The sequence below is a fragment of the Mesocricetus auratus genome, unplaced genomic scaffold, assembly GCF_017639785.1.
Source record: "Mesocricetus auratus isolate SY011 unplaced genomic scaffold, BCM_Maur_2.0 Super-Scaffold_100081, whole genome shotgun sequence".
In the NCBI taxonomy this organism is placed as follows: Eukaryota; Metazoa; Chordata; class Mammalia; order Rodentia; family Cricetidae; genus Mesocricetus; species Mesocricetus auratus.
Genome location: NW_024429237.1, coordinates 1,650,409 through 1,668,890, shown reverse-complemented (window position 1 = coordinate 1,668,890; position 18,482 = coordinate 1,650,409). Strand labels below are relative to the sequence as shown.

Below are 18,482 nucleotides of genomic sequence, written 5' to 3'. Positions count from 1 at the left end.
GTATTGGAAAGGGGTACCAAGTTAGGGGTACCAGGTTAAATCTCCAGGCTTTTGCCCTACACCAAGGTAGGGAATGTTAGCATTTTGTTCAGATGGGGATGGGGATGGGTCAGGTATTCTGGCACTCGGGAGTCACAGAATACTCAGTGTTACACAGCTCAGGTGGAAAGGTATTCTGGCACTAGGGAGTCACAGAATACTGAGTGTTACACAGCTCAGATGGAAAGGTATCCTGGAGCTCGGAAGCCAAGGACCATCACAGGTTGCAGTAAACTTAGCAGCTTACAGCCTTGCCTCAGAGAAAGGCTTCCCCAGTGTATCGGCTCTGCTCCGGCAGGACAGGGTCTTCCAGCTAGGGAATGTTCACCCAGTTTTGCTCAGCAGGCGTTTCTCAGGCAAAGTTGCTACAGTTCAGCTCTGCTCCCAGGGAGTGGAGAGCAGGAGCAGAGTGGAGTGTAACAACTCTGCTCTGCCAAGGGAAGGTTTCCCAGCAAGTGTTACAGCCCTGCTCTGGTTTCAGAGCCAAAGTGTGTTTCTTTCTCTGGTTCTTTTTAGCCTTTTTGCTCCAATTTTAGGGCCAGGGTGCGTTTCTTTCACTGACTCTGATTCCAGGGACAAAGTATGTTCCTTTGGCACTGGTTTCAGGGTCAGGGTGCATTTCTTTGGTTCTGGTTGCAGGGCCAAAGTGTGTTTCTTTGGCTCTGCTCAGGGTGTGTTTCTTTGACTGGTTCCTTTTCCCTACAGGGAAAGAGAAGGGAACCTGACAGATCACCCTCAGAGGCTGACCAGCAAGTAAGGATTTGTGAGGATGGATTTGGAAAATGAGTACCTCAGCTTCTAAGGCTGTATTGATAGAACAGTTAGTAGAATTGTTAAAGAGACAAGGTACCAGCATTGAGCAAAAGACAGTTTTATCCTTCCCTCGCCTTTGCTGGCTGTCCGGATGATGACTGATTCCCTCCCCCTCGAGCTGCACACCGGCAGCTGGCTGACCCAGCAGCCCACGTCCTTGTCTGAGCAAGCCGGCAGTAGTTTCCAGTCAACCAGCGACATGAGTGGCAGCAACGAGGTGGTGTACGCCGGCTGGCTGAAGAAATCGCCTCCCGAGAAGAAGTTGAAGTGCTATGCCTGGAAGAAACGCTGGTTTATCCTGCGGAGTGGCCGGATGAATGGCGACCCATATGTTCTAGAATACTACAAGAATAAACACTCCAAGAAACCCCTGCGGATCATCAACCTAAACCTCTGTGAGCAGGTAGACACAGGTCTGACCTTCAACAAGAAAGAGCTTCAAGGTAGTTTTGTGTTTGATATCAAGACCAGTGAGCGCACCTTTTACCTGGTGGCTGAGACGGAGGCTGACATGAATAAGTGGGTCCAGAGCATCTGCCAGGTCTGCGGCTTCAAGCAGGCTAAGGAGGGCACAGCCTCCCTGAGAAGCCTTTCTTCAGTCACTCATGGTCCCCGCTCTTCTCCAGCTGAGTTCCGCAGCTCCACTCAACACCTACTCCGGGAAAGGAAGTCCTCAGCCCCTTCACACTCTGGCCAGCCCACCTTTGAGCCCCCTGTGTCAAGCCACATCCGGCCTGCCCTGTTCACCAGCACACCTCAGGAGTATCTCTACTTACACCAGTGCGCAAGCCAAAAGACAAAAAATGTGAGAAATGCCAGCTTCTCTCAGGGTACGCAACAAAAGAGTAATACAGCCATACGAAAGCTTGCCCAGGGCAGTGGACACTGTATCAACGGAGTCAGCGGGCAAGTCTATGGCTTCTATAGCCTTCCCAAGCCAAGCCAGCACAATACAAAAGTCAAGGACAGTACTTACGACCTCCCCCGTAGCCTGGCTTCACATAGCCACACCAAGGGCCGCCTCACAGGGTCTGAGACAGACAATGAGGATGCGTACACCTTCAAGACATCCGGCAACACCCTGTGTCGGGAGTTTGGGAATCTCCTAGTGGACAATATGGAGGTTCCAACCACCCCGCTCTCAGCCTACGAGTTCTCTAGAACATTCACACTGGACACAACAGCCACTCCTAGAGTCTCAGCCACAGCTCCCCAACCCCAGCCTCCCAAGCCAAGTCAGGCAAGTCAGACAAAAACACGTCGGTGGGGCAGCCCTCAGCAAAGACCCCCAGTCAGCGAAAATAACAGCTCTGCAGCTGCTGCTATCCCCAGGCACAAAACCCTCCCTGCAATGGACAACATGCGACTCCACCGAGCCTCTTCCTGTGAGACTTACAAGTACCCAACACGAGGCAGAGAGAATGACAGCTGGTCTGCTGAATCTCCAGGGAAAACGATCGTAGGTCATTCAGACAGCGCCAGCTCTGGTGACAACTATGTGCCCATGAGCCCCGGGCCCCATCACTTTGGCCCTCCAGGCGACCCATCCACAGCCCTTCCTATTCATAGATGCCCCAACCCAGGAAGTGAGATCCAGCCACCCCTGGTCAATCGCAACCTCAAGCCTGACGGGAAAACAAAACCAACACCCTTTGACCTGAGAAACAACGCTGTCATCGACGAGCTCCCTTTCAAGTCACCTGTCACCAAGTCTTGGTCCAGGGTCAACCACGCCTTTAACTCCAGCCCCTCACAGTACTGCCGTCCCATTTCCACACAAAACATCAGCAGCACAGACTCAGGAGACAGCGAGGAGAGCTATGTCCCTATGCAAAACCCAGTGTCTGCATCCCCTGTCCCCAGCGGCACCAACAGCCCAGCTCTGAAGAAGAATACTGGCAATATGGATTACTTGGCCCTAGACCTCCAGCCTGGCTCTCCGGGTCCTCACCACAAGCCATCCACATCATCTGCCACATCGGATGAGAAGACAGATTATGTCCAAGTGGATAAAGAGAAGACACAGGCCCTACAGATCACCACACAGGAGTGGACAGAGATGCGGCAAGAAAAAATTAGGAAAATGGCGCCTGTTACAGGATTTGAGAGAGGTCAGTAAAACTGATGGTCATGGGTACTGCACAACCAGGTTTGCTCACTCTGGTAGGAATTCCGAAAGATTGGTTTTTATTGATCATTGGTTTACATCCTAATGACTGTATGATTTGCCTTTAGTGTGCCCTCCATTAATTTTTTAAAGTTACTTTAATACTAGACAAATTAAAATCTTTGAAATTGCATTAAAACGATACAGCAAGTCTTAGATAGATCGCATCTCACAGCCTATTATTAGGGCATATAAGGTAAGTTTGGAAATCTTTGGGAAAGAACTTGATGTTATTGTTAACCCTTGCAACTCCTCTCAAATTGCCTGGCTACAACAGAATATTGACGATTGGAAATGGAAAGATGGTGAAGGACATGAGGGCCTTTTTCAACCTTTAGTTTTGAATCAAGGATTGACTGGAGCTGTTCTGTCACAACAGATTTTCAGTTAAGGAAGTTTTCATATCAACAAACCAATCATGACCAAGGGAAAAAGGATGACTAAAAGATGTATGTATGTTCTGTGTGTATGGTGTGGCCACACTGGTATGTATGTGTGAATGTTGACAAAAAGAACTGTTTAAATTGCCTTGGATATGATTAAAAGGATACTTAAGTTGCTATGGATATAGTTAAGAAACTACCTAAATTGCTTGAATATAGCCAAAAAGAGCATTCAGCCAGTCAGTGTCTTAACAGGAAAGGTTGACAATTTGAGTCCTCAGAGCCAGTCAGTGGAAAAATAACAGAAGCCTACAACATGGCCTGAGAGCCAAAGAAATCTGTATGGATGATTTTAGTTTAGCAGAGGAGAGGATACAGAAATTCTCCTAAAATTTTCTGGTTGAAAAGAAATCTAGAGAAAAGAAAGGTTTTTGAGAAGTCTCAGAAAAACTGCTGCCCTATTAGACCCCACCTACAAAGGAGTCAGTGTAGATACAAATTAGGCCATGTCAGCTAGCGAGAGCTTTACAAATTGGATTAGAAAGAGTACTCACAAACTTCAAATAATTTTCAAAAGTTATTTGGTACATAGTATAGTTTACAATCTTTGAGTGATTTTCAGAAGTTGTTGGGAAATATTCAATGGTTATGTCCTTTTGAAAGGGAATCTACTAGTGATTTAGATAGTGATCCCAATTCACCTATATAGTTAACTAAGGAGGGTAGACAAGTCCTTCTACTGTTAGGGTATAGTCCAGCATCAACAGATGTTAGCAAACAGTACAAATAAAATTGGTTGCTTTACCTCAGGTAGAGAAAGCCATGCAGTCTTATAACTTTCATCATAAAAATAACAGGAGTTTAAGAAAGCAATTTGGTTTAACTAGAGAGACTGCTCGTCAAAATTGTCAAACAATAAGATGTATCCACAATATTTATCTGTAAATTTAAAAATGAACCCTCGAGTCTCACTTCCTAACCATATATGGCAAATGGTTGTTACTCATATTACAGAATTTGGCAAGTACACATGACAGTTGATAGGTATTCAGGTTTCTTGACAGTCACTGCATAAACTGGAAAAGCCACCATACATGTGTCAAAAAATAAAAACGTGAGGAGTAATGTCCCCAGTCCCCACATGATTCCCTAAATCATGCCCTCCTCATTGTAAAATTTTTAAAATGTGGATGCCAGTGAGCAGTCTGCTGAGCAGTCTGCTGCAGACAGATTCTGGCATGATGGAACTTGAGCGACTTTTGCTCAGGTCAAATGGAGACATCCATGCACTAAACAGTGGAGAAGATCGTAATTTGGGGTCAAGGGCATGTTTGTGTTTGGTTGCAGGAAAAGAGTAAAGTTCGGCAGCTGTCAGAACATCTGGTGAGATGCATGGAGCAGAGAAAAACTGGACCTGAGACCATGGGAGCCTGCCCAAGCCAGTTTGAGCGAGATCCCCTGAACCAGTGTTCCTGACCCTTGATGTCATCGAATCTACAGCCCAAGAAAGAAAGGAAACAGTCGGTTCGAGATTTCCAGTTTCTCAACAGGCCTGCTGCATCAACCTCCCGGACCCGTGAGTTTTCATCCTGGAGCCAATAAAGAACTGGAAGATTAGCAGTTTGCCCTTGACACATCTTGAAACACAGAATTCATTTTGCTAGTTTTTCCCTTTGGGGAAAAAAGGACCCATTTAAAACAGTTGGACACTGGTATGGACCGTGATGAGTGGCAAAAGCCTCTTTTCAGTATTTGAATAGGACATGGCCACTTGAAATATCTGCCTTGGTGTTCCTGTTCCTGGAATTGCACCTGTGCCAGTGTATTTTTCTGGAGAAATGCAACTTGCCCTAATACAGCAGAAAAGACTTTGTCATCACTGCTGGGGTGATTGTAGTTATTGCTGTTGCTGCTACAACTGCCATCTCACAGTCTGTAACTACAGCCAGCACAGCGGATAAACTAACTGGGGAAGCAACAGAGGCTCTCAGCACTCAGAGCTCCTTAAATAACTTAGTCCAGGTAGGAATTTGACATCCTTAAACCTGTTTGCTTACCCTGGCGCACATTTGTGTTACCCCTGCCAAAGTTATAAACTCATCAGTTGGCCAATCAAATTATTAGAATGAATGAGACCCAGGTTCCTCCATTTTCTGGAGAGATCATCCTTAGGGAATCCCAGATGGCAGGCCATGTAATCAAAGAATGGGCTGGGTCCCCATCTCTGGGCCTTGTAGTCATAGGACTTACTATCATATGCTTCATTTGGTTAAGGTGCCTCGGCGCTAGACAAGCCCAGGCTCGAGTTGTCACTCGAGGACCACAGAGAATCCCTCAGCTCGACTACGGTTGAGCCTACAGAAAAATTCGGCGGCCAATGACAGGTGAGACTAAGGGGATGCCAGCCAACCTAAGACAGGAGGGTCATGCAGCCTGGGTGATTTCTCCATTGATGGGTAAGGTTGGCATTAACGTCTAGTCACCTGAGATAGGCGCTAATATATATATATAGAAGGGGGAGCTTTTGGGTTCTAGCCCCCACGGGGTCTCTGTGAGTGGCTGGTCAGCCAACAAGTGCATCCTGTTTTCTAGTCCTGGCTTACTGCCCTGGCCTTGCCCCACTGACATCAACATCCAGCAGGATGAAAACACGCTCTCTTCCACCTGGGGTTTTTCCACTGTGCTATAAGTCTGTGTATAAGACTGTTCCCTCTCTATAAGACCTTTTAGCATTTTCAACACACACACACACACACACACACACACACACACACACACACACACACACACTATTGCAATAAAGGCACGTACACGCATCTTTTTAGCACAAACAACTGGACCTCAGACTTGCTTCCCTGATGCTCTTAATCCATGAGTCCTGCATTTTATTTTTATACATTTAACCTATTTTTTTGGGTTCGCATTCACCGCCTCTAACTTCTACAGAGAGGAAATCCAGCTTGGAGCAGCCCACTACTTCCTTCCACTTTGTGGGTCACTGGCATGGAAGACTAGGCAACTGCCTTTACCTCTAAGACATCCAGAGGGACCTCTTTTGTCTTTAAAAGTTTTTAAAATATACTATTATGTGTATAGATGTTTTACCTACATTTATTTCTGTGCCAAGTGTGTGCGTGGCCCACAGAGGCCAGAAGAGGGCTCCAGATCCCCTGGGACTGGAGTTACAATTGTAAGTGCGTGAAATCGGACATGTATCCTTTGGAAGAGCAACCAGTGCTTAGCCACTAAGCTATCTCTCCAGCCCCGCTGCCCCCTTTTTAAATGCCACATGCCCAGCAGCTTGGGTCCTGGAACCCTGGCTATGCGAGGGGATGAAGAAAGGTCAGGTAGGGATCTCTAGTGCTATGGCTGCAACCTGGAACCTGCGCTATTTATTATGTACAGCATAAGCGTTACTATTCCTTCGTGGTAGGAGGTACCTGTAATGAGTATTCTTAGCCTGTAACATCAGGAGAGGAAGCCAAAGTTGCCAGTCTTTACACACACAAACAGCCACACTGGAACTCTGGAGGAAGGATTTGCAGTTTTGAAGACAGGGTTTCACTGTTTATTCTTGACTGTCCTGAAACTTGTTCCATAGCCTAGGCTGGCTTTGAACTCAGAGATGCACATGCTTCTGCCTTCTGAGTGCATGGATTAAAGACATGCACTACTACTGCCGGGGTCCCTACATTTTCAAGTAAAATATCATGTAACTCAGGCAGTCCTGGAACTCAATATGCATCTAGGCATGCCTGTAACCCTAGCATTGGAGGCTGAGGCAGGAGGATCTCCAATTTCAAGCCAACTTGAACAAAATGAGCAGACCCAGACTCAAGAAAAAAATCCAGTCTAAAATACTGAGGCTAGGAACAGTTAACATGCCTGTGGTCCATGCTATTTTAGATAACCGAAGCAAAATTGCTAAGCTCAGGAATTGGGGTCAGTCTGGGCAATACAGAAACCCAGTCTCAAAAAAGGGGCTAACCCCAAGGATAGTTCAGGGAGAGCATTTGTCTAGGAACTGGAAGCCAGGCAAGGCCCACAAGTCACCTACTGAAATGAGTAACAGAGAATCCTAAGGTAGGAACCAACGAGGCAATGTGCCACTTTATTAGACAGCAGCTGACCCCAGGCCCAAACCCACCCTTTCCAGCACACTACAGGCACAACTAAAGGCCAGCACAAGAAACCTGCTTCCTGTAGTTTGGACCCTGCCCCAGGGGGTGAGGCAGAGGAGTGAGCTGGCCTCACAGAGGCCTCATAAATATTGGCGAGGTCACTTCCGGGGGATGCATGGGTACTGGACAAGGCTGTCTGGGCAGCCTATATCATGCAGCCTCCTGTGTTTGTGGGGACCTAGGCTCAGTATCCAGGCGGCACACGGGGCTGTCGTACACCATCTGCAGGTTCACCTTGTGGCCCACCAGCTCCCGGATGTTGTTGATGCCGTACTTGATCATTGTTGGGCTGAGAGGAGGAACAGTTTGACACTAAGTCAGGTCAGGCTGTCTTTTGCTCCTCACAGGCTTCCGTCTTTCTCAGAATGAGTGTCAAGGTCTTCCCCACAGTGAACAGGAAGTTGTACGGTCAGCCCACACTTGTTCCCATTCCCCTCTGTTCCCACACCCCATGCTCAGTCTAGCCTCAGAGTCTTTGCTCTGGTTGTGCCTTGTGTCTGGCACACCCAGCTAGAGGCCTCCATGAAGCCTTCCTGACCACCTAGTCTCCCAAGTCCTACTTTATACTCTCTACAGCACTTCCTGCCCATCAACACTCTGGCCTTCCGAATTTCCTTACTGGCTGTGTTAGCTGTCTTCCTTCTCCACTATGATTCACGTTGCCTGGTATTGGGGAAACATGCTGTAGTGTTCACAGCTCAGGGCCAGGCACAAAAATTGGGCATTCCTACTAAAGAACTGTCAGAGTCATCCCAATCATGCCAAGTTCCCGCCTGGGCACTCACCGCTCCAGAGAGAGACCCCAAGCGATAACAGACACATTCTCGGGGAGCCCCATAGGCAGGAGCATCTCAGGACGGAAGACCCCAGAGTTGCCAACTTCTACCCACTTCTTTAGACCTGTGAGGGCAAAGGGAGGCTAGAGCACACATGTGGGTGGCACTGCCCACACAGAATGGGAAGATGGGGTAGGAGTGAAGCAAAGACGATGGCCCAGGCCAAATGTGAGGCCCCGCCGACCTCCCTCCCCTCTGTACCCAGTGTCCCCCCGACCTTGGTGGTAGCTGAACACCTCCATGCTGGGCTCTGTGTAGGGGTTGTAGGCTGGTTTGAAGCGCAACTGGGTGATTCCTAGAGGGGTTGACCAAGGCAGGCTGATGACTCCAGAGGCACCCTCTCAGGGACCCCAAACACTTCCTACCGAATGGCTTGCCTGCTCACCCAGCTTGGTGAAGAACTCCCTCAGCACACCCATGAGGTGGCCCAGAGTCAGCCCATGGTCAGCTATCACACCCTCAATCTGGTGGAACTCGGCTAGGTGGGTGGCGTCCAGCGTCTCATTCCGGAACACACGATCGATGGAGAAGTACTTGGCTGGTGTGAAGGGCTTCTGGGGAGGAGGGGTGACAGCCACGTCAGGGTCAGAAGGTCTACAGGACAGCACCACCCGCCCACCCTGACCAGGCCAAGCCGAACCTTCTGAGCTAAGCAGTAGAGGGCTCGGGCACTGGCCGCTGTGGTATGTGTGCGAAGCAGGTTTTTCCGGGCCTCTTCTAGCTTCCAGGTGTACTTGTAGCTTCAAAAGAAAAGGTAAGAAGTCTGCCCTGTGATCCTGGAACCCCAGCCTCCTGCCCCACCCGAGCCCAATCCTGGGTCTGCCTCACCCCTGTGAGCCATAGCCGCCCTGGGAGTGGGTCCGTTTCACCCGCTGGACATAGTCCATTGGGAGCTGCAGGGCCTCAGCGGGATCTAGGCAGGAGAGTCGTGTGGTCAGTCAATGAGCATCTCTAAGAAGCCAGTGCACATGAGTCAGGTATGGCTCCATGAAGCTCCTGTGCCCCAGTGGTCAAGGTACCTGGCACTCCTCAGCTGATGACATCTCCCTCTTCATCCAGAATCCCCACTGGCCCATGCTTTCCTCTTCACTGTGTGAAAAAGCCCAAGATTCCCCCAGAACTGGCCACTATCTCCAGCTACAGTGTTCACATAACTCTCTCCCCTACTTCCTGGTCTTTGCTTAAGCCTTTTTTTTTTTTTTTTAAACTGGGACAGACTGTAGCTCTGGTGGGCCTGGAACTCTGTAGACTAGGCTAGTCTTGAACTTAGAGATCCACCTGCTTCCCCCTCTAGAATGCTGAGATTAAAGGTTCGTGCTACCATACCCAGCTTTGCTTAAGATACACACCCTCCCTATTCCTGCAGGCACACACTAGTATCTCCAGTGGGTCTTAACCCCTGTCCCAGTACACGATTCCTCAGTAACTACCCAGTCAGGAAGTGATCTCCCTAGGGACAGGGACTTATTTTCTACTTAGGGATGACTCAGCTGGCTAGCAACAATCTTGCCATTCAGGAGGGTCTTCAGAGAGGCCTTGCCAAAGACATCTGTGACCTTCCCCCAGTGTGTCCTGGAACCCAGGGTCTTCCTAACGTTTGACAAGTGCTCTAACACTAAGATGCACTCCCAAAAGCAAATGAGAAAAACAATTTTTTCTTCTTTTTTGGGGAATGCAGAATTTCTCCCACTCAGCATCCTGAGTACTGGTGACAGGTTAAGAGCTCCCACACTGAGCTCAAGCATGTGAATTCTTTGGGAATATTAACAACATAGTTTTGGTACTTGATCATAACTCTTTAGTATGTACGAGCTGTGCAGCCCTAGGCAAGTGATATTCTTTCTGTGCCTACATTTCCTCAATTGTAAATGAGGGGCTAACAGAAACATTTTCCTTATTTGAAAGGTTTGCAGAGGAGTAGATGAGGTTTGGGTGTCATGACAACAGCAACATCACTGCTATTAAGTTGGCAATGAGCACCTAGAGAGCTCATCTGCTCACCTCGGCGGAGCAGACCCCTGTGTGAGAAGTCCCCACTTCAGCGGGATTAAGGACAGTGAAACAGAAACTAAATGGGTCGGCCTGTGACCAGTGACAGGGAACCTGCTAGAATTCAGGAGATCCTGGGTTCCATTCCTAGCAGCAACAGCACACACACGGAGGAAACAAATAACTAGTCACGGTGGCTCACATTTGTAATCCCGTCATGCTGGAGGCTTGAGGCAGGAGGACCAGACTGACATCAGTCATGACTACATAGTGACTTGCAGGCCAGCCTAGGCTACAGAGTGGGAGCCTGTCTCAAAACAAAACAATCCAAAATTGAAAGGCAAGAAGGTCTTAGCACTTCAGAAGCTGAGGCAGGAGGACTGTCATGAATTCAAAGCCAGCCTGGACTACAGTGGGAGACTCTATCTGAGAAAAACAATAACGAGAGACAGACAGACAAGAGTGACAAAGAGACAGACAAGGAGGAGGTAATGGACATCTGCAGAACTAAGGACAACATGCTTCTATTTAAAGGTTTTTTTATTTTTCAATTATGTATATGCCTGTGTATCTGTATGTGAGCACATGCACACGAGTTTGGGTGCCTGAGGAGCCCAATAGGAGCTAGAGTTGGAGGCTATTATGAGCATCCAACATGGATGCTGGGAACTAAACTAGGGTCGTCTGCAGAAGCAGCAAGTGCTCTTAACTGCTGAGCTTTTTCTCTAGCTCACATACATGCCTCAGTTTAGTGAAAGGGGAAGTGACAGCATCAGGTGGCATTTGGTTATTTATTTATACCATACCAGAGACAGCAAGGACCCAGTTTCCCATATGTTCTAAGCAAGTGCATTAAAAATTTGAAATACTAGAGAGACAGAAGCAGGTAGATCTTTATGAGTCTGAGGCCAGCCTGTTCTACATGGTGAGTTCTGAATAAAATAAGATGTCCATTCTCTGTGGCATATGCCTTTAAGCTCAGCTTTAGCAAGGCAGAGGGAGGGAAACCCCTGTGTTTCCAGGTCAGCCTCGTCTACATGAACTCCAGGTCAACCTTCCCCTCTAAAAAAAAAAAAACCTGGCCAGGCGGTAGAGGCACTCGCCTTTAATCCCAGCACTTGGGAGGCAGAGGCAGGAGGATCTCTGTGAGTTCAAGGCCAGGCTGGTCTACAAAAACACAACACAGACAAAGGTTCCAAGGCAGCCTGGCATGCTGGTAGCAGGGAGCAGGCACAAAGGAGAGAAATCCCTGGGGAGTGGGACTGGCCGCCAGGTCTTGCTGCCTACACTGAGGTCATTTTATGAAATGAGATACCCCCTTCCTTAAGACTTTCCCCAGGCCTGGGACCTGTGCCACCACCTTGGCCAGGCTCCCAGGCTACCCACCTTTTAGGAAGAATGTATCATGTTGGTCACGTGCTGGGTGCTGCTGAGGCTGGAAGAGTGCATCAAAGTTCCAGAAAGAGCTCTCAATGAAATTGTCTGTAGGCATCTCAGTGAACCTGCAGGAGACATGGACTGAGGGCCCTGCCTGTGCCGATAGCTGCCACGCCCCACCCTCGGTCCTGTGCTCACCCCATCTCCAGGAAGATCTGTCGGAACTGGGAGCGGACCTTGAGCAATGGGTGCAGGTGGCCACTGTCTGGGAGCACACCCCGGGCAGAGAAGTTATAGGGCTTGAAGGGCCGGTCCCTCCAGGAGCCGCTGTGGGGAAAGTCAGGTACAGAGGCATGAAGAGGGCTGTCCAACCCTCCCTCACAGCCTCTACCCTTCCCTACCCTACCTGGAGATCATCTCGGGGCTCAACTCTGCCTCCTGCTTAGATACGCTTGTGCTGAAGGCCTTGCCCTTGCTCACCCAGTAGGTTTTCAGGGTCCTGTGAACAGAGGAAGAGAAGGGACATTGCTGTCACCTTGAGATCCTTCCCTTGATCTTCCATTGGGTGCTAATACCAGAACCAACCATGGAGTCACTCTAGTTTTAGGTTGTTTGTTGTTGTTTTAAAGGACTTCATGTATCCCAAACTGACCTGGAATTTGCTATATAGTCAAGAAACATCTTAAACTCCTGCTTCCACCTCCTATATGCTGGAATTAGTTTATGTGGCACCAAGGATCAAACTCAGAGCTTAGTGCATACTAATCAACCAAGCTACATCCCCAGAACCTGCTCTACTTATTTTTATTTGTTTTTGTCTAGAGACGGTCATGTTACATAGGGAAGACTGAGATTAAAGGCTTCAGGTATTGCATTCCACAGTGTCCTTATTGGGTTTGCCTTTGTTTTTAAATAAAATGACATTATGGAGTCATGACTGGCCTGGCTTAGGACTGTTCTATAGACCAAGCTGGCCTTAACTCACAGAGATGCATTTGTCTCTGCCTCTGTGCTGGGATTAAAGGCGTGCACCATTATGTCTAGCTGCTTTTTTCTCCTTGTGGTAGACATCAACCCAGGGTCCTTGGGCATGCCAGGCAAGTATCCTAGAACTGAACTAAATCACCGGTTTTGTTTTTATTTATGTGTATGGTATATGTCTGTATAAATGTGTATCGTGTGTGTGGGTGCCTGTGGAGGCCAGAAGAAGGTATCGGATCCCCTGGAACTATTCCTAACAAGGGTCCTGGAGCTAGAGTGGCACTAGAACTACCCAACATGGGCACTAGAAATCTAACATAGGTTTCTATAAGAGCAGCAAGTGCTCTAAACCAGAGTCATCTCTCCAGCTTTTAGATACCATTATCACACTCACTTGTGTGTGTAGGCATGCATAGGCTGCAGCTTGTATGCAGAGGTCAGAAAACAACAATCATTTCTTCCATTCTACTATGTGGGTCTCAGTGGTGGTGGTGTGAATGTCATCGGCCCCCATAAGCTCATAGGGAGTGGCACTATTAGGAGGCATGGCTTTGTTGCAGTGAGTAATGGCCTTGTTGGAGAAAGTATGTCACTCTGGAGGCAGAGATAGGATACTTCCCAGTGTCTCAGTTGACTTTCTGTTGCCAGAAGACATAGAACTCTCAGCTACTACTCCAGCACCATGTGTGCCTATGCTGCACGCTCCCCCAGCATGATAATGGACTACACATCTGAAACTGTAAGTGAGCCACCCCAATTAAATGTTTTCTTCATAACAGGTGCTGTGGTCATCATGTCTCTTCACAGCAACAGACACCCTAAGACATCAATCAGGCGTGGTGACAAGCATCTTTGGCCATGAGTTACTTTGCTGGCCTTCTTTTTTGTCTATTCTGACTGTAGCCCAGGCTGGCCTTGAATGCCTGATCTTCCTTCCTTCATTCTGCTTTATCTATTGTCTTGAAACTGTCATTTGAAATTTTCTTATGGGACCACTACCCATCTACTCGTTCATGCATTCATTCACTGTATAAGAAACACTGAGAACCTAATTTGTGCCAGGGTCCATTCAGGCAGTGATGCATTCAGATGGGCGTGGTGACATTAGGAAAGTACTGAGGGTTATTTTGGGTCAGGATCTGTTACTTCACAACCCTAAGACAAGGGATTTTATAAGTAAGGAAGCTGAGGCTGGGGAAGACCAAGTGAGTTGGCCAAGTTGTAAACTTTAGCTAACCAACTGCAGAGCCTAGATTTCCACCAGCAGTCAGTGTACAACCCCAGGCTTTAGGGTCTGTAAGCAGGCTTTGCTTTGTATGCCAGGATGGCCTGGAACCCTTCTGTCTCCGCTGTACAAGTATGCAGCACCAAATCTGGCTCAGTGTGGCCTGTCTTGGGTGACACATGAGCGGGAATTTAATTGGCTGACTGCCTGGAAAGGTACACAGGAAGCCTTTCTCAGCCGCAGGTGCAGCAACAGCAAAAGGCCCTGGACTGCCTGAGCCCAGCACACACATTAGGGGCTAGGTTCACACCTCTATCCTGCACGGAGGAGGTACAGACCAGCAGATCTCTGCCAATTCCAGGCTAACCTGAACTACATAGCGAACTTCAGGCTAGCCAGGGCTACATGGAATGTCTCAAAACCAAGGAACCAAACAGTTAAACAACAGTAACAGAACCCCGCATAAATGGGTGTGTCTGGCAAGGACTGAGGGCAGCAGCAAGTGGATACGGGCTAGGCGGCTCCCTTCCTTCGCTCCCACAGCACCACACAGGTAAAGGGGCTTAGGCACTGCATTTACGCACACTTCAGTCAACAGCTTCCTCTTCCGGAGCTCATTCCTTTCCTTTTCAGCCAGCTTCTCAGCCTGGCCTGCTTGGACCAGCTGCAAGCGCCTCTGTACTTCATCCTCTATGCTGTCCACCTGTCAAGAGGCAAAGGGAATGAGGGCTAGCGTCTGCCCCGCTAACCCTCCTATCTGCCTCCCGCCTGCCTCCAGGACTTACCACTTGGAACACCCGGGGCCCATCAGCTGTACTCTTGTCCACTCGGATCCACTTGTTGGACATGGCTTTGCTGAAGCCCACCTTGCCACTGGGCAGTCGCTGGGGAAGTGGGATCGTGATGAGTGCTGTGTGCAGGGCTACCTGCATCCCATTCCCCCCTGGACCCCAGCCCTGGGCCTACCATGAGCTCACTCTGCACCAGGCCCTCGAGAGGGATGCTTCTAAACACACGGGCCTCATGGCTGCCCTCCCGGGCAATCTCCTCGCCCTCAGCAGTCAGCTCCCAGCACTTGGTGGAACGAAGCTCAGCCTCAATGACCTGCAAGGAAACAAGCGACACTGTGTGTGTGGTTCAAAGCCACCCCCACCCCACAGCACTGGGACAGAGTCAGGGACAGCTCAGAGCTGGGGCAACCTCAGCAGTCAAGAGCGTATGTTGCTCTTACAGCACATTGATGTGGGATACTGCTCTTGTACACTGTAAAGATTTGTCACTCATATGGGTAGTCATGCAGGAAGTATACGCGGGGCTACCAGACTAGGAGAATGCTGGGAAGAGGAAGGCAGAGACACAGAAGAAGAGATGAGAGAAAAGGTACCAAGCCACATGGCTAAACATAGACAAGAATTATGGGTTAATTGTAAGAGCTTGTTAGTGATAAGCCTGATCAATAGCCAAATAGTATATCATTAGTATAAGCCTCTGTGTTTATTTGTGATTGAACAGCTGCAGGAAACGTCGGTCTACACCACATAGGGTGGCTCATAGCCACCTCTCACTCTAGTTCCTGGGAATCTAACTTCTCCAGTTTCCTGGAGCATTTGCACTCACCTGTACATACACATACAAACACAAGCATATAAATAAAATAAAGCCATTAATGATAGAGCACACCTTTAATCCCAGCATTAGAGAGACAGAGGTAGGTTGATCTCTGTGAATTCAAAACAAGCCTGGTCCACATATCAAGTTTTAGGGCAGTCAGAGACAAAATGAGACCCTACCTCAAACATAAATAAATTAGGTTGAATAGTGGTACACTCCTTTAATCCCTGTACTCAGGAGGCAGAGGTAGGTGATCCCTAAAGCCAGTCTGGTCTACAGAGTTCCAGCACAGCCAGGGCTACACAGAGAAACCCCGTCTTGATTAAAACAAAACAAAAATAATAAATTAAATTAAATACAAAGGGCAGCCTCAAAGCTATGTTACAAATCAACTCAACTATACTATTTTCCATTGGATGGAGGAAAAGACAAGGGGGGGGGCAATTTTCATTCAGGATCTTGCTTTGTCAAATATCCCAGGAGGGATTCAAACCCCTGGATCTATGTAATCTTCCTGCCTCATTTTCCCCGGTGTTGGAACTATAAACATATCCTAATGTTCCTAGCTGGAACAATTCTTTTTTCAGATTCATTCAATTTGTTTTTTTTTTTTTTTTTTTTTTTTGGTTTTACGAGACAGGGTTTCTCTGTTTTGGAGGCTGTCGGTCCAGCCTGGCCTCGAACTCACAGAGATCCACCTGCCTCTGCCTCCCCAGTGCTGGGATTAAAGGCGTGCGCCACCAACGCCCGGCCAATTTGTTTGTTTTTGAGGCAGAGTTTCTCTATATAACTCCAGACCATCTTCAAACACTTCAGAGAACTACAGAATATGGCATTTAACACGTTTTAATAACGTAGGTTCTTTTTTTTAAATGACAATGAGGCATGTCTGCTCCTGGCAGCACCAATCTACATCAGAGAAGATGATGGGCATCGAAGGAACTCAAGTTCTTTGGGGTAAAGGTAAGCCACTGGGCAAGAAAGTACCCTTGCCTCAACTGCTGAGTTTAAGGCTAGCCTGATTTACATAGTAGGTTATAGGATAGCCAGGGCTATGTAAAGAGACCTGTCTGAACAAACAAAACAAAATAAAAATAAAAAAACCCACTGGGGCTGGAGACTTGGTTCAGTGGTTAAGACCACTGACCACTCTTCCAGAGGACCCGGGTTCAATTCCCAGCACCCACATGGCAGCTCACAGCTGTCTAACTCCAAGACCCACCACCCTCACACAGATGGACATGCAGGCAAAACACAAAAGCACACAAAATAGAAACAAATAATTTTTTAAAAAATAATAAAAACCCACAAAAAAAAAAAGTGGGCTGGAGAGGCGCTTCAGTGGTTAAGAACAATAGCTCTTGCAGAGGAACCAGGTTCAAATCCCAGCACCTCTATGAAGTTCACAACCATTTGCAACTTAAGTTCCAGGGGAATCCAATACCCTCTTCTGGCCTGCTCCGCAAGCAGGGATACACACACACACAAAAAAAATACAACTAATGAACAAATTGTAAAAAGTTGAGGCAGGTATTAAAAGCGTGAGCCTTTCATTTCAGCCTTCTGGAGGTAAGTGGATCTAAGTTGGAGGCCAGCCTGATTCACTGAGCAATTTCCGGCACAGTCCGGTGCTCCACATAAGGGGTACAGCTTTTGACTAGCGCGCAAGGAGACCCTGATATGGAGATGGATGGGGATGAGGGGACCTACAAGTCTATGCAATTCTGCCCCGATGGTCACGGTGGCCAGTAACACCGATACCAACGCCTGGGCACTCGTGTCTTAAGTGCCATCCTTTTCCTACCCCGGACTGACTCAGTTATGTCCACCGGACGCCGGCTCTCTATCCCCAGGTCAACTGTCGCAGCTGGTTGAGCCTTCACTTCACCCAGGTATTAGATTGCAAGCCCTTTCCAGGCAGCGACCTCGCCTAGTCACACCCTACGTGCGCCACGCTCTCCCCTTCACAGGCACTGGTTGCAGATTTCCCCCACGGTGCGCCTCTGTGCAACCTCCCCTCACCAGCCCTAAGGGCTACGGGTGTAAAAGCCAGGCGGGCCGGCGGCCGCGCGGAGCTCACCTCGCCCAGAGCCTGCAGGCTCTTCACGGCGCCCACCACCACCTGGTGCTCCACGCCCAGCTGCGTAGCCAACTCTGCGCTGTCCAGGCCGCCATCCGCTGCCTCCAGCCGCCGCAACAACAGCTCCAACACAGGACTGTCGGCCATCGTGTGGTGGCTCCCGGGATGCTTGGAGCGTGCGGGCCCGCCGGACGGACTGGGGACCCGGAACCGGAACCGCGAGGTGCATGAGCCGCCATTTTTAATGTGGCGTACAGTGCGAATGGGGGGCTTGCCGTCGCCATCTTCAGTGTGGCAATTAAGCCTCAAGTGAAACTAAGGCATTCGGGATGCTGAATGTAGTTTCGCCCCAGAGGCCTTTAGTTAACCAGTGAGGTAAATTTGATGACTTGGAGATCAAAAGTAGCTTTCTTTTATTTGTTTTTTTATGTTTGTTTTATACCTTGAGACAGGTCTTATCTAGCAGAGGCTAAGCCTTGACCTCCTAATCTCCTTGCATCTCCCAAGTGCAAGGATTACAGAGAAATTCTATAAGGCCTGACTGATCCTCCCCCATAATTTTCTCATTTTAAAAAATTATTTTTGCCGGGCGTTGGTGGCGCATGCCTTTAATCCCAGCACTCGGGAGGCAGAGGCAGGTGGATCTCTGTGAGTTCGAGGCCGGGCTGGTCTACAGAGCGAGTTCCAGGTCAGCCTCCTGAACAGTACAGAGAAACCCTGTCTCGAAAAAAAAACAAAAAAAAAGTTATTTTTATGTGCACTGTTGTTTCACCATGGATGTTGGGTCCCCTGGGCCTGGA

The 18,482-nt window shown here is 48.5% G+C and overlaps 2 protein-coding genes across 2 annotated transcripts; one reads left to right on the top strand and one right to left on the bottom strand.

Annotated features, from left to right (window-relative positions):
* The first annotated feature begins 766 nt into the window (after nt 1–766).
* LOC101838987 (GRB2-associated-binding protein 2-like) lies at nt 767–2,971 on the top strand. Its single transcript, XM_040736759.1, has one exon. The coding sequence runs from the start codon at nt 944–946 to the stop codon at nt 2,969–2,971; it is 2,028 nt and encodes a 675-aa protein (XP_040592693.1). The 5' UTR covers nt 767–943.
* Nucleotides 2,972–7,486: 4,515 nt separating this feature from the next.
* Nucleotides 7,487–17,887, bottom strand: Farsa (phenylalanyl-tRNA synthetase subunit alpha). Its single transcript, XM_005087314.4, has 13 exons — nt 17,683–17,887; nt 14,958–15,095; nt 14,777–14,875; nt 14,576–14,694; nt 12,192–12,284; nt 11,984–12,112; nt 11,795–11,910; nt 9,248–9,332; nt 9,060–9,159; nt 8,805–8,973; nt 8,637–8,714; nt 8,369–8,483; nt 7,487–7,872 (listed from the first exon to the last, which is right to left on the bottom strand). Exons 1-13 carry the CDS (start codon nt 17,827–17,829, stop codon nt 7,734–7,736), a joined length of 1,527 nt encoding a protein of 508 aa, XP_005087371.1. The 5' UTR covers nt 17,830–17,887; the 3' UTR covers nt 7,487–7,733.
* Between the last annotated feature and the right edge of the window lie 595 nt (nt 17,888–18,482).